Source organism: Lupinus angustifolius, chromosome LG11, assembly GCF_001865875.1.
Source record: "Lupinus angustifolius cultivar Tanjil chromosome LG11, LupAngTanjil_v1.0, whole genome shotgun sequence".
NCBI classification, from domain to species: Eukaryota; Viridiplantae; Streptophyta; class Magnoliopsida; order Fabales; family Fabaceae; genus Lupinus; species Lupinus angustifolius.
The window spans coordinates 34,872,921-34,884,033 of NC_032019.1; the positions used below are offsets into that span (position 1 = coordinate 34,872,921).

An 11,113-nucleotide genomic window follows, 5' to 3' on the forward strand; every position below is an offset into this window, starting at 1 on the left:
AAAAGGACTTCATCTCGAAGGTAATCTCTATTTAAATGTTATTCTCTTTCCTTTATAAGTGTGATATTCTGTTTTTTAGACAATCCTATCATTTTAGATTTTGTTATTTAAAAAAAATCCTGTAATACCCTTCCACGATTATTTTCTTCTCATTCTAATCCACAATCACTCCATATTTTTTTTCACTCTACAATAATAAAAGTACAATAAATCAAAACAATAAATATTATCTTCAACTTAATAAGAAAACCTTTCCAAAAATAGCCACACCTACAAAGAGAGAGATACCAAGAACATAATCTGTAAATTTTCAATTAAGGTTAGAAAAATTAACCTTATCGAGATTCTGGCGAGAGCAATAGAGGTTCTCATAATTCTTGTAATGCTTCAATCGAATCTCACGTGACTGAATTCTACTATTATTGAGGCTCTCCCATGGAATCCCTTGTATATCTTTTCCATTTCTAGCTTCCATAGCTGATGTATCACTCTTCAACGCACTCTATTACAAACAATAATTATCAAATTCAATCTCAAACACTTCACTCTATTCTTCTAACAAAAACTAATAATTGAAAAATTGCAAAGCGAGTGTACCGTTTCAAAACCATCATCGAATTCAGAATCGGAATCAAAGTCGAAGTTCGATGAAGGAACGGCGTCGTGTTGGTGTTGGAACTCAACGACGTCGTAACGGTCATCGACAACGTAGTCAAAAAGATCGTTGTTGTTGTTGAAGTGCTCCATGGCAGTTTCTTCTTCTTCTTTTCTTGTTGAATAATGAGAGAAAAGAGAGAGTAATGTGTGAAGAGAAATAAGTTATATTTATAGAGTGGTGAGGAGTGGGCCCCTCTTCGTGTAAGAAATATAATTGTTTAAAAAAATATTTAATTTAAATAAATTTTTTAATCATTCAGAGTTGATACTTGATAGTATATGGAGTGACATTAAAAGGTTGGAAAAAAATATTCTCCTTTTTATCCGTTAATCAAAGTTAATGGTACATGAAGTGACATTCAGTAAAATATATTTTTTAGTATTAACAAGGGTATACTTCACTTTATATGTACGAAATTAATCACTTTTGAGTTTTGTGACAGTCTCTTCTAATAAGTGTCGTTCACAAGAATTAAATTTTTGATTTTTTGATTATCCTAAGATCTAATCAGACCTTAGAGATTAAAGATTTATTTTTCTTAACCAATATAAGAAAATGGTACACCATTTTGTGTATCACCACGTTGTAATCACATATATTCCATTTTTTTCATACCGTATGTAGAATTAGGGATTATCTAAAAATGATGTTAGCTTAATTATTTGGTAGAAAAAAACTTATCATACAAAATGCTCCTACCTAGCTCATTTAGTATTTCACTTTTCATTGATAATTTGAAGAAAGAATGAAGTGTGGTCCCCATTGAGGCAATGGTTAAGAGTTAGAGTTGAGAACACTTTCCTATATACTAAACCAAATAGAGACAATTAATAAGATCTTAATAACATATTAATATTTTAATTTTAATTAAATTTAATCTTAAATAATAGCATTAAATACTATAAAATATATTTGTCTTCACATATGACATATTACATGTATCTTCATAAAAGTTTTTCTAGAGTCGAGAAGTATATAGACAACTAGCTGGCATTTGCCATGAAGGCCACATGTTTGGCTCACAACACAAGTTGACAAAGCCTGGCATCATGAGGTTCCACCACGTGGCCTTGCCTATATATAATTCTCAATTCATTTTTAATCCCAAAATTATATATAATTCTTAATTCATTTTTAATCCCAAAAAATGTATTTATCAGTGACTTTAGTTACAAGTAGGATATTAAATTGGAAAATCATTAATCAAAGGTATCATATTTATCAATGACATATTGAAATATTTTCTGATTTGTTAACTAGTTTCACTTTAACAACATTGATATTAACTGTGAATAAAAGCACCTTTCTAAAAGTGTTTACACCTTATTTAAACTGAGTCAAATAAAACTTAATTTTCTTGCACATATTACAAGGGTAGATAAAATGAACATGGCTATTATCTTCATCTAAGCATAACTTATTTTGATCCATGCATGACAATAACATGAAAGGATTCACCAAGTGCAAATGGTTTTCATTAAACCATTTTTCTGTTCATAAGAAAAGTGGCAATTTCTGCTCCCCTGAAGCATAAGAAATGATACTTCTTTTGAGTGGTGATATATAGTTTGATCCACTGAATGCTGCAGCTCGCAAAAAATTAAAGGGTCCAAAATCAATTGAATAAGCTTTTTGGAGGCCATCAAGAATTGCCATCATTGTAATATTTGCTGGTTTTCTATCTGCTTCATACTTCTTCAACAAATTTACCTATAAAGTAACAGAAACAAGAAAGAACCATATTACTCTCTATATGTGTGTGCAGGTTGCAGTATCCAAAAAATCATATTATATATCTTGTCTTAAATAAAGAAGCAATACTAGTATATATATCTTATCCCCCAACCTTTAACTTTTCAGATAAAGAGTTGGTCTAGTGGTGTAAGACCTCATTAGATTCCTAGATAGATCAACAGGTCAATAGTTCGATTTTTGGGAGCGACACTCGTAGGGAGGGGCTTCCACGCACCCCGAAAGGGATTAGTTCCTTACGGGTATACATCTGCTGTCCCACACTTTGTGTTACTCTATGCCCCATAGGCATGTTGGTCAGAAAAAATATATTTAAGTTAAAATTTAATTATTAAATATTTTTCTGACCAATTATAAACCCATGATACATGGAGTGGTACAAAGTGTGGGACAACAAATATGCTCCCGTTCCTTTTACCCATAGGGTAAGAGGATATACCCTTGTTATACAACAAAAACCTTTAATTGTTTTCCAATTAATAATTAATAAATATTCCACTAACTTGCATAAATAATAGACCCATTTAGTCATTTAGAGTTCACAAAGTGTCAAATGAAATATGCTAGCATTTGATCTTTATATTACCATGACAATAGCATTGGTCATTGGAAACATAACATACCTCTCCGATATCAGTGCCTAGAGCAATTCCCTCTGCAATAATTCTTGAAAGAGAATATGCATCTCCAAAGCCCAAATTAACTCCTTGACCAGCAAGAGGATGAACGGTGTGAGCTGCATCTCCGATAAGAACCACACGTTTCGATGCATAGGAATTGGCATGCCTTAGAGACAAAGGGAACACCATTCTTTCAGATGCCAACCTTACTACTTTAGGAGGAATTTCAAAGAATTCATTAGCTGATAATGTTTGATCCATTTTAAACCAAGACAAAATGTCTCGGTTTCGTGATAAGCTTGACGTGGGATGAGGTCCATATCCATAATCTAGGGCAGAATTTACATCCTTCAGAAAAGCTTCCTCGGTAATTGATTTGCAATTGTTTGACTCTGTTGGTTCCATGGTCCAAACAATATTGCTAAACTTATCACCCATGGGTAGAAGTGCAATTGGACCTGTTGGTAGAAACCGTTGCCATGCATATCGGTTTTCAGAAGCATGCTCTACTGTGCAGATGATTGCATTCTGAGAGTAATTCCATCCTGTTGTTCTGAATCCTGCTAATTCCCTAACTCGTGATTTGCCTCCATCAGCCCCAACCTTCAAAACAAACATCTACGCGGTTAGACACCAATTGTTGCATATTAAATTATAACAATAAGATAGCTACTACTTGGTCTCAGAGATGTAAACTAGCATAATTTCACCACTATTTATAGCATAGCAATGTAATACATTCATAAGCTAAGTTTAAATTACCACCAACTTTGCATATATGCTACTGCCATCACTAAGTTGCAGCTTTGCGCTTTGACCTTGAGCAGATGATTCTTTGGATGCAACACTTACATCCACCATAGACGTAGAGCTTGGATTCAAAGTCATTGAAGTTAGCCTCAACGGATAGATTGTTTTCTTCAAATCAGAATCCTGTCAATAAGTTTGTAGTTGTCAATGCAATGCAAGTATCATGCATTTAATAACAAATTCTACCCATAGATAACGAAGATATACCAAAAGTAATCTATGGAAGGAAAAAATATGGAATCAGCCAACAAATACCTAGATTTAGTGACTTTATTGTCCTGACTTTAAAACATAAATTTGAACAATTGAAACATGATTATATAGAATTTCCATCACATCCAAGGATATGGAAAGTATTACATCTATTCCTCATTTTACACTAGCTCTAGTATTAGCAAACTTACTATTTGGAGAGTATTTTAGTACAGTATAACACATGTGGAGACAATATAGAAATCGGAGACTTTCCAGTTGTTGTAAATCCATTTTATCTAAGAGTAAAAACTCATCATTGTTTACACAAGAATAATGTTTTAGAGGAGAAGAGAACTGCAGAACAGAGGATGAGCAACCCTCTTAACAGTTTCAAGTTATGAATAATGTAAAAAAGCTTCAATTAGGGACATCGTCCAAGGAACTGAATGCTCGTCAAATTACCAACCAAGCAGTTACATATTGCATATCACAGATAAAAAATGTGAATTTATACCTTTATGCAAGACAATAAGGCACTATGGAGAACTTTATTCTCTGCCACACACCTGAATGATAAATATTTTGCAATTAGCAATACAGAAGCCGTTTTTCTAAGAGATTTACTTCAGCATAATGTATTCTACTCTACCCTTACCCTAGAAAGTCTTTATTTACATCTCTTGCATCATATCTAGCATACCCCAAACCAGTATAATCCCAGACCTGCAGAGAGATAAGAATTCTTTAAGTCAAAGGAAAAAAGGCATCCATAGGGCACAAGGAGTTTACTGCATTAAGGAAAGAAGCAATAAAAAGGCACTTGTGTAAGTGAGTTAAGATGCTAAAATTGGGAAATAAATAAACTATTACAGCCAACAACCACGAAAACCTTATCCCACTAGGTGTAGTAAGTTACATAGAGCACTTAACACCAATGAAGCATGGATACTTCAAAATAATCTGTGTCCACGTCAGACATATGTCCGTATCGGACACTTATCAGATAATTTCTTTTAATAAGTTAAAAATAATAGATACTTTTTAGATAAGTAGCCGTACAGTATCATACACGTATAAATGTCAAATACATGTGAAGAAATAGTGTGTTTGCTATTTGTGGGACTTAAATTCCTAAAAACTTTGCATATTCATCATAAAATAAGTAATATTTTTAAATCACTATAATGAATGGGGTTGGGAGAAAGGATATACCTGCATTTTATCAAAATATGCATGTCTATTTTGTTCAACATATTTCCAAGCACCAGCATCTGGAAATAGACCAGGTATGAAAAGTCACAAAGTGAAACATATGTTTTCATCCTTATTACAGAAGCATAAATCCTAGTATCCTTGATACTCCAATTCCATTCATATAACCTAAGCAAAGACTTTAAACTCAAAAAAATAAAATGTCATATGTTGAAGAAAGGGCACTCACCATTACAAACCAAGCCTTAGTTACATTCATTTTATAAAGACTTTCTAAGTAAACCACTACATGCAAAGAGACAGGATTAGAGGGGGAAAATCATGCCACTACTTTGGCACACCAACTCTATGTCCGTGATAAGTTGACAGTGATATAGGCTTAGTGAAGTAATTGATTGTCTAATAGATGAGACTAATACTGTGTGAGTGACTTGAAAAACAGTGTATCTACTGTAAGCCAAGAGTACAGATAGTGTTATGTATTTTTCAACAATTTTGTTTGAGGATGGAAGATTCATTTCTCGCGTATACACATAGTTGTGCCAAAATAATCCAATATGACCTTTGCTCAATTACCAAAAGGAGGAAGAGGAGTGCTATTTAAATGTGAACAATCCTACACCCTTTCATGATTTGACATTTATGGTTTCAGTGTCCAAAGTTGAATGTTGTATTTCATGGGTACCTTAATTAGTTTTTTATGATTATAGATTATGCAGAGATATATTGAAGTTTAGTTTATCATATATATATATATATATATATATTAGTTGTTTTGTTTGTATTTTGTTGTCATTTTGAATGAATGATATTAAATGTATGCCCACTGTTTTTCAAATAGTTATGTTGTCATTTTGAATGAATGACTGTAGTTTCACTTAGGTCTTACATTCATGGCTGTTTTAGTGGAGTTGCTATGCCATTTCTAGCATGTAGAAGGACTTAGCAGCAACCATGCTATATTCTTAATTTCCCCCCATATTTCTCGTGTGGACATATTTCATATGTTTCGCAAGTAGCATATCTCCTCTTAATAATTATACTTCCCCCTTTCTCTCCAATTAGATTTTATTTTACCTATCCTAAAGAGAGAGAGAATTTGAAACTACAGTAATGAAAATAACAAACCTAAATAGTTGGATACCTTGGAGAAACGATATGGACGCAGGAGTTACTGTACTGACCCTTGGATCAGGGGGGTCATCCTTCTTGATGCACAAGCCACTACCCAGGGCAGGATTGCTATCAATAATTGCAACACTCAACTGCTTCGTCAAAGGCATACTTGCTGGAAGAACAAAATAATTAAGAAAATAACTCACCAGATTAGTGGCTTCAAAAGTTTCATGGCACATAAGTAATAATTATCAGCACCATCCTAAAAAATAAGACAACTATTTGTTTTCATTGTGCGTTTGACTTATTTTTCACTATATCCAGCTCTTTTCTTTCAAACTCCAAAGCTTATTTTTATCACCACTATCATTGTTAACCTGATTCAGACAAAATTTTAGGGATAGCAAGCAGAGACAAAAGTAATTGAACAAAGATATATTGAAGAGTGAAACCATAAACACAAATTGTACATAGATATGTGCAAATAAGACCTACAAGTTTCAAATTTGATAGGTAGCCTCAGGAACTATAATTGAATGGGGTAGGGCCATAATCTTTTTAAATGATTGCAAACAAATAGAGTATCTGATAAAAACATACTCCAAGGCTCTCTTTGATAAAAAATGAAGTTATCATCATGATTATCAAATGCCGAATTTTTCGGGTGATTAAGCCACATTTAGATACTATCCTCAAAGGTCAAAGCTAACCATTCATTTTATTAATGACAGAATTGACTGCTTCGTCTGATTTTAATGAAAAAGTGGTTATAGCAGCCATCCTAGCAGAGCACATGATGTTGTTGGGGACATACTCAAACTGGTCTTAAAAGGTGATACAAATCCATGAAGGAAGTACCCAAGTAGGTAGAATTCAAATTAAACTATGTAATAATAATCAAATAGATTCTCAGAGATTTTTAATTTTCAGAAATCTTCAATTCAAATTTTAGGGATCTAGATCAGAGATCAGTTCATCCCAAATAAAAAGTGAGACTTTTTCCCTGGTTTGGTGCCCTAGGAAGAAAGGGGGGAAGGAGCAGATTGACAAAAGATTCAACTCTGGTGACATCATGATTAGCTAAATATGTTTGCTGAAGAAAACCTACAACAATCCCTGCACATAAATTATAGGCCATAGAGCAAGGTACAAAATATTGCAGTCTAAAAGTGACTCGAAAATATACACAAGATTATTACCTACCCAAGAAACAAGCTAAAGCCATGCCAACCATTCCACCTCCGACAATAGCAACATCGTATTGTTGAATATTGTTGCTACTTGTCTGCTTTTTCTCATGCTCCTACAAAACTTCAAGAATATCAATTGTGCAGTTTCATTGGCTATTGAGCTATTTTATGGGCAAATAATTTATTTTAAAAACAAATTACCATTATAATAATATAATATGAAATACAAAAAGACATGAAAAGAGTACAGAACAAATGAAGACAATGGACAATGATTAAGAAGAAGCTGAGCACCGAGTCATTAATCACAATAATCCCATTTATCAACCCAGTGTAAGATGAGTAAACTACAACAAGAAAAATTACAAATCAGAAATTAAAAATATGTTAAAAGCTTATAACCCACCCCAAATCCCTAGAGAAAAGTTGTAGAGTTATCTTATGTAGTGATACCGATACAGTTACAAATTACAACCTTCACTATATCCATGTCAAATGATTAGTTTAGAAACTCTGCATAGACGTTTTAAGTTGGAAATACAAGAATCAAACCCATGTGATCAAAATATGTTACTTAACTTTGAAGGTTCCAAAACCTAAATTCTTAGAATTCCATTGCAAAAACAACTTCCCTAACTTGTTCTGTCAAATCAAATCCATTTATATTATGCAAGTTCTTAATATTGTATCAACATGTAACTCTAAAGTAGTAAATTGAAATGATAGAATAAAACAACAACCAAGTCTTTCCCCATTAAAGTGAATGTCAGCTACATAGATCAAAGATATCAGAATGCCGAATCATAAATCATGTTCATAGATAAACCATGTAACTCTAGAACTTTTTAATGGTTTCACATATAACTAATGCTACATTTTACAATTACCTCAACTCTATCAAAATCTATCTAATACATTAATTCATAATCCTATCGTATCTGTTAAGTACATTCACTCGTCTAATGCAACATTCTCGTAAAATCGAATGTAACAAAAAAGCATTTAGTTATTAATTTCCTTACATTGATAAATTGTCCATCAGTGGAACCAGCAGCTTTGACAATCTCAGTACAAAAAGATTTCCTTTGAATTTTCAATGCACAGACATTTGAAATAGTCTTCTTTATCACTCTGTAACACAAAAACAAAGAGATATAAAATTACAAATTAATTAATAAATAAATAAGAGAAAATAGAAAACCATATATATATATATACCTGTTCATTTTGTGAAGAGTGGAAACAAACAGGTTAGGTTAGAAAGGATAGAACAGTAATTCAAACCATGGAATGGAATTGAAGAAAGTTAACTTTTTTGTAAGGAATTGTGGCGGAGGAGTTCACGGTGGCGATAGGCGCGGAGGGATTAGGGTTTGAGAACGGAGGACGGTGAGAGTGACAAAGTTAAAGGGAAAAGAGACGACGGCGAAGGAAAACGGTGAGGTGATGGATGTGAAGAAGAGAAAGACGATGACACAGCTTAAACAATATATAAGGGTAGAGATTGTTTTACTATTGTTGGAGGTTAACAGACAAAATTTAATGTCCTTAAATAATATTAATGGACAATTTTTAATGTTCTTCCTAAATAATATTAACAGACAAAATTTAATGTCTTCTTAAATAATATTAATGGTTAATGACATGTGGACAGCCCATGGAAATTAGTAGTTAATTAAAAAATAAAAAGAAATTAACTAAGAGAAAAATTAATAAATATTTTGATATTTTATATCAAGTTGGACAAATCATATCATACCATAGTTTTTTATGTATTAAAAATTACATTATATTATAATTTATTTGATTTTTTTCTTTTTTCTTAAATTATGCCCACTGGCGGTGAATGTTACCTCATAGAAATGTATTTGGGCAAACAAGCAAAGCTAAACTAGAATAGACAAAGTTTATATGTTCTGCGGGTAAAAAATGTGGGGCCAACATACTTATGAACAATGTTCATTTTGTCATCTATAATTAAGGGTAGCCAACATAAAATTCTATATACAACCTAGGTATTTTTCGCAAGGAATTAGAGTATAAATGATATGTGTTGGCAGTATAAATAATTATACACAATTAATGTAGTATTTATTATAGTGGATCTTCAACATAGTTTAAGTTCAATCTCGTTAGACACCTCACCTAGAATGTCACAAAACTCAAACATAGTGAGATAAAAATCTCAATAACGTAACATCATTTTAAAATTTTCAAACTATGATATTCTTAGTCGTAACGAGTACGGGAAATCTCCATAAAGAATAACAATAAGGATTAATAATAAGAGAATAATATATCTCCTCGTATCAGGAGATAACTTATCTCCTTTAGCCAGTCAAAATGTGATATGTGTGCTATTTTGTTTATTTTAAAAAATATTTTTATAGAAAGATGAAACATGACACATGTTATGATTTCACTGGCAGAAGGAGATAACTTATCTCCTTGTACCAGGAGGAGATAACTTATCTCCTTGTACCAGGAGATACTTCATTCCCCATTTTTAATTCCTTAACTTGTTGTGCTCTCACATTTCCCTAACAACATCAGTAAGTAGTAGAAATTAATAATAATTTTTTCTTTATTTTCCAACTTTTTTTCGGTTTTGGTGAATGTGAGTCCAACTAAAGAGTTCAAATGACTAGAAGTTTGAGGCAAGACGATCCAATAACTCATTTCTTGTTCCTCGTTGTTGCTGAAGGCCTGAGTGACATTATGAGATCGGTCGAAGAATTATTTCAAAGGGTATAAGGTTGGCAAAGACGAAGTGGTCATCTCTCACCTCCAATATGTAGATGATACCTTACTCATTGGAGAGAATTCGAATCAAAATACCATGATTCTCAAAAGCATCCTGAAGTGCTTGAATCAACATCTGGTCTGCAAATTAACTTCCATAAAGGAAAGGGGCACTAGTCGATTAGTCAACTTCCTTCTTCTCTCACAAAGGAGTGTCCTATTCTTGTGATATCGAGATTTTGTTTTGATAGGGATTGATAAATTAAATTATGTTGTTGGTTTTGTGCTTTTTAAATTTCTGGAACTCCCAATTGATGCAAATCCTAAAAGGCTCTTCATATGGTCTCCTATTATTAATACTTACAAAATGAAACTCTCTCTTTGAAAGCACGAGCTCATCTCCTTTGGTGGAAGGGTGACTCTTTTGAAATTGATATTATGTTCTCTTCCTATTTATTTCCTCTCTTTTTAAAGCCCCAATTACTTTTATCAAAGAGATTGATAAAATTCAAAGACATTTTCTATGGAGTAGGGAGAAGAGAGAAAATGAGTTCATTGGGTGAGGTGGAAGAAAGTTTGTAGGCCTAAAGAGGAAGGTGGATTGGGAACTAAAAATTTATTTTTGTTCAATCTTTCTCTTCTAGGTAAATGGAGATAGAGACTTTTAAGTGAGAGTGAATCCCTTCGGGTGAGGGTAGTTAGATCAAGATATGAGGATGAGTTTTTAAGAAGTGGAAGGGAGGTGGAACTACAGTGTTTTAGGAGGGGTTCTTCATGGTGGAAAGATTTAGGAAATCTTAGCTTATCTAGTAAAGGAA

General features: G+C 32.8%; 2 protein-coding genes across 4 annotated transcripts in view; both read right to left on the minus strand.

The window, feature by feature from the left end:
• The window catches only part of LOC109359114 (uncharacterized WD repeat-containing protein C2A9.03-like), a 5,902-nt gene extending 5,116 nt beyond the window's left edge, over positions 1 to 786 (minus strand). Inside the window, exons 1-3 of one of the 2 annotated variants that reach the window (XM_019603644.1) lie at positions 731 to 757; positions 598 to 694; positions 335 to 502 (exon numbers count right to left, since the gene is read on the minus strand). In XM_019603644.1, coding sequence (XP_019459189.1) covers positions 335 to 502; positions 598 to 694; positions 731 to 747 — 282 coding nt within the window. In that variant the 5' untranslated portion in view covers positions 748 to 757. Of the gene's footprint in view, positions 1 to 334; positions 503 to 597 lie in introns of both variants that reach the window. The other variant, XM_019603643.1, reaches the window with a different exon arrangement.
• Positions 1,912 to 8,909, minus strand: LOC109360677 (ubiquinone biosynthesis monooxygenase COQ6, mitochondrial-like). 2 transcript variants are annotated; one of them, XM_019605722.1, is made up of 11 exons: positions 8,829 to 8,909; positions 8,772 to 8,787; positions 8,576 to 8,684; positions 7,567 to 7,666; positions 6,392 to 6,535; positions 5,248 to 5,306; positions 4,691 to 4,758; positions 4,550 to 4,601; positions 3,793 to 3,963; positions 3,034 to 3,633; positions 1,912 to 2,368 (listed from the first exon to the last, which is right to left on the minus strand). In XM_019605722.1, the coding sequence occupies exons 2-11, from the start codon at positions 8,777 to 8,779 to the stop codon at positions 2,153 to 2,155; spliced, it is 1,527 nt and encodes a 508-aa protein (XP_019461267.1). In that variant the 5' UTR covers positions 8,780 to 8,787; positions 8,829 to 8,909; the 3' UTR covers positions 1,912 to 2,152. The 2 variants fall into 2 exon arrangements, with proteins under 2 accessions (XP_019461267.1, XP_019461268.1); XM_019605723.1 differs by lacking the exons at positions 8,576 to 8,684; positions 8,772 to 8,787; positions 8,829 to 8,909 and having other exon boundaries at positions 7,563 to 7,582.

What these genes read in the sequence shown, in the direction of transcription:
- LOC109360677 (XM_019605722.1), bottom strand. An exon ending in GGCTTTAGCTTGTTTCTTGG is followed by an intron (nt 6,536 to 7,566) that starts GTAGGTAATAAT and finishes TTGTTCTTCCAG; the next exon opens with CAAGTATGCCTTTGACGAAG. An exon ending in CCTTATTGTCTTGCATAAAG is followed by an intron (nt 3,964 to 4,549) that starts GTATAAATTCAC and finishes ACTTATTGACAG; the next exon opens with GATTCTGATTTGAAGAAAAC.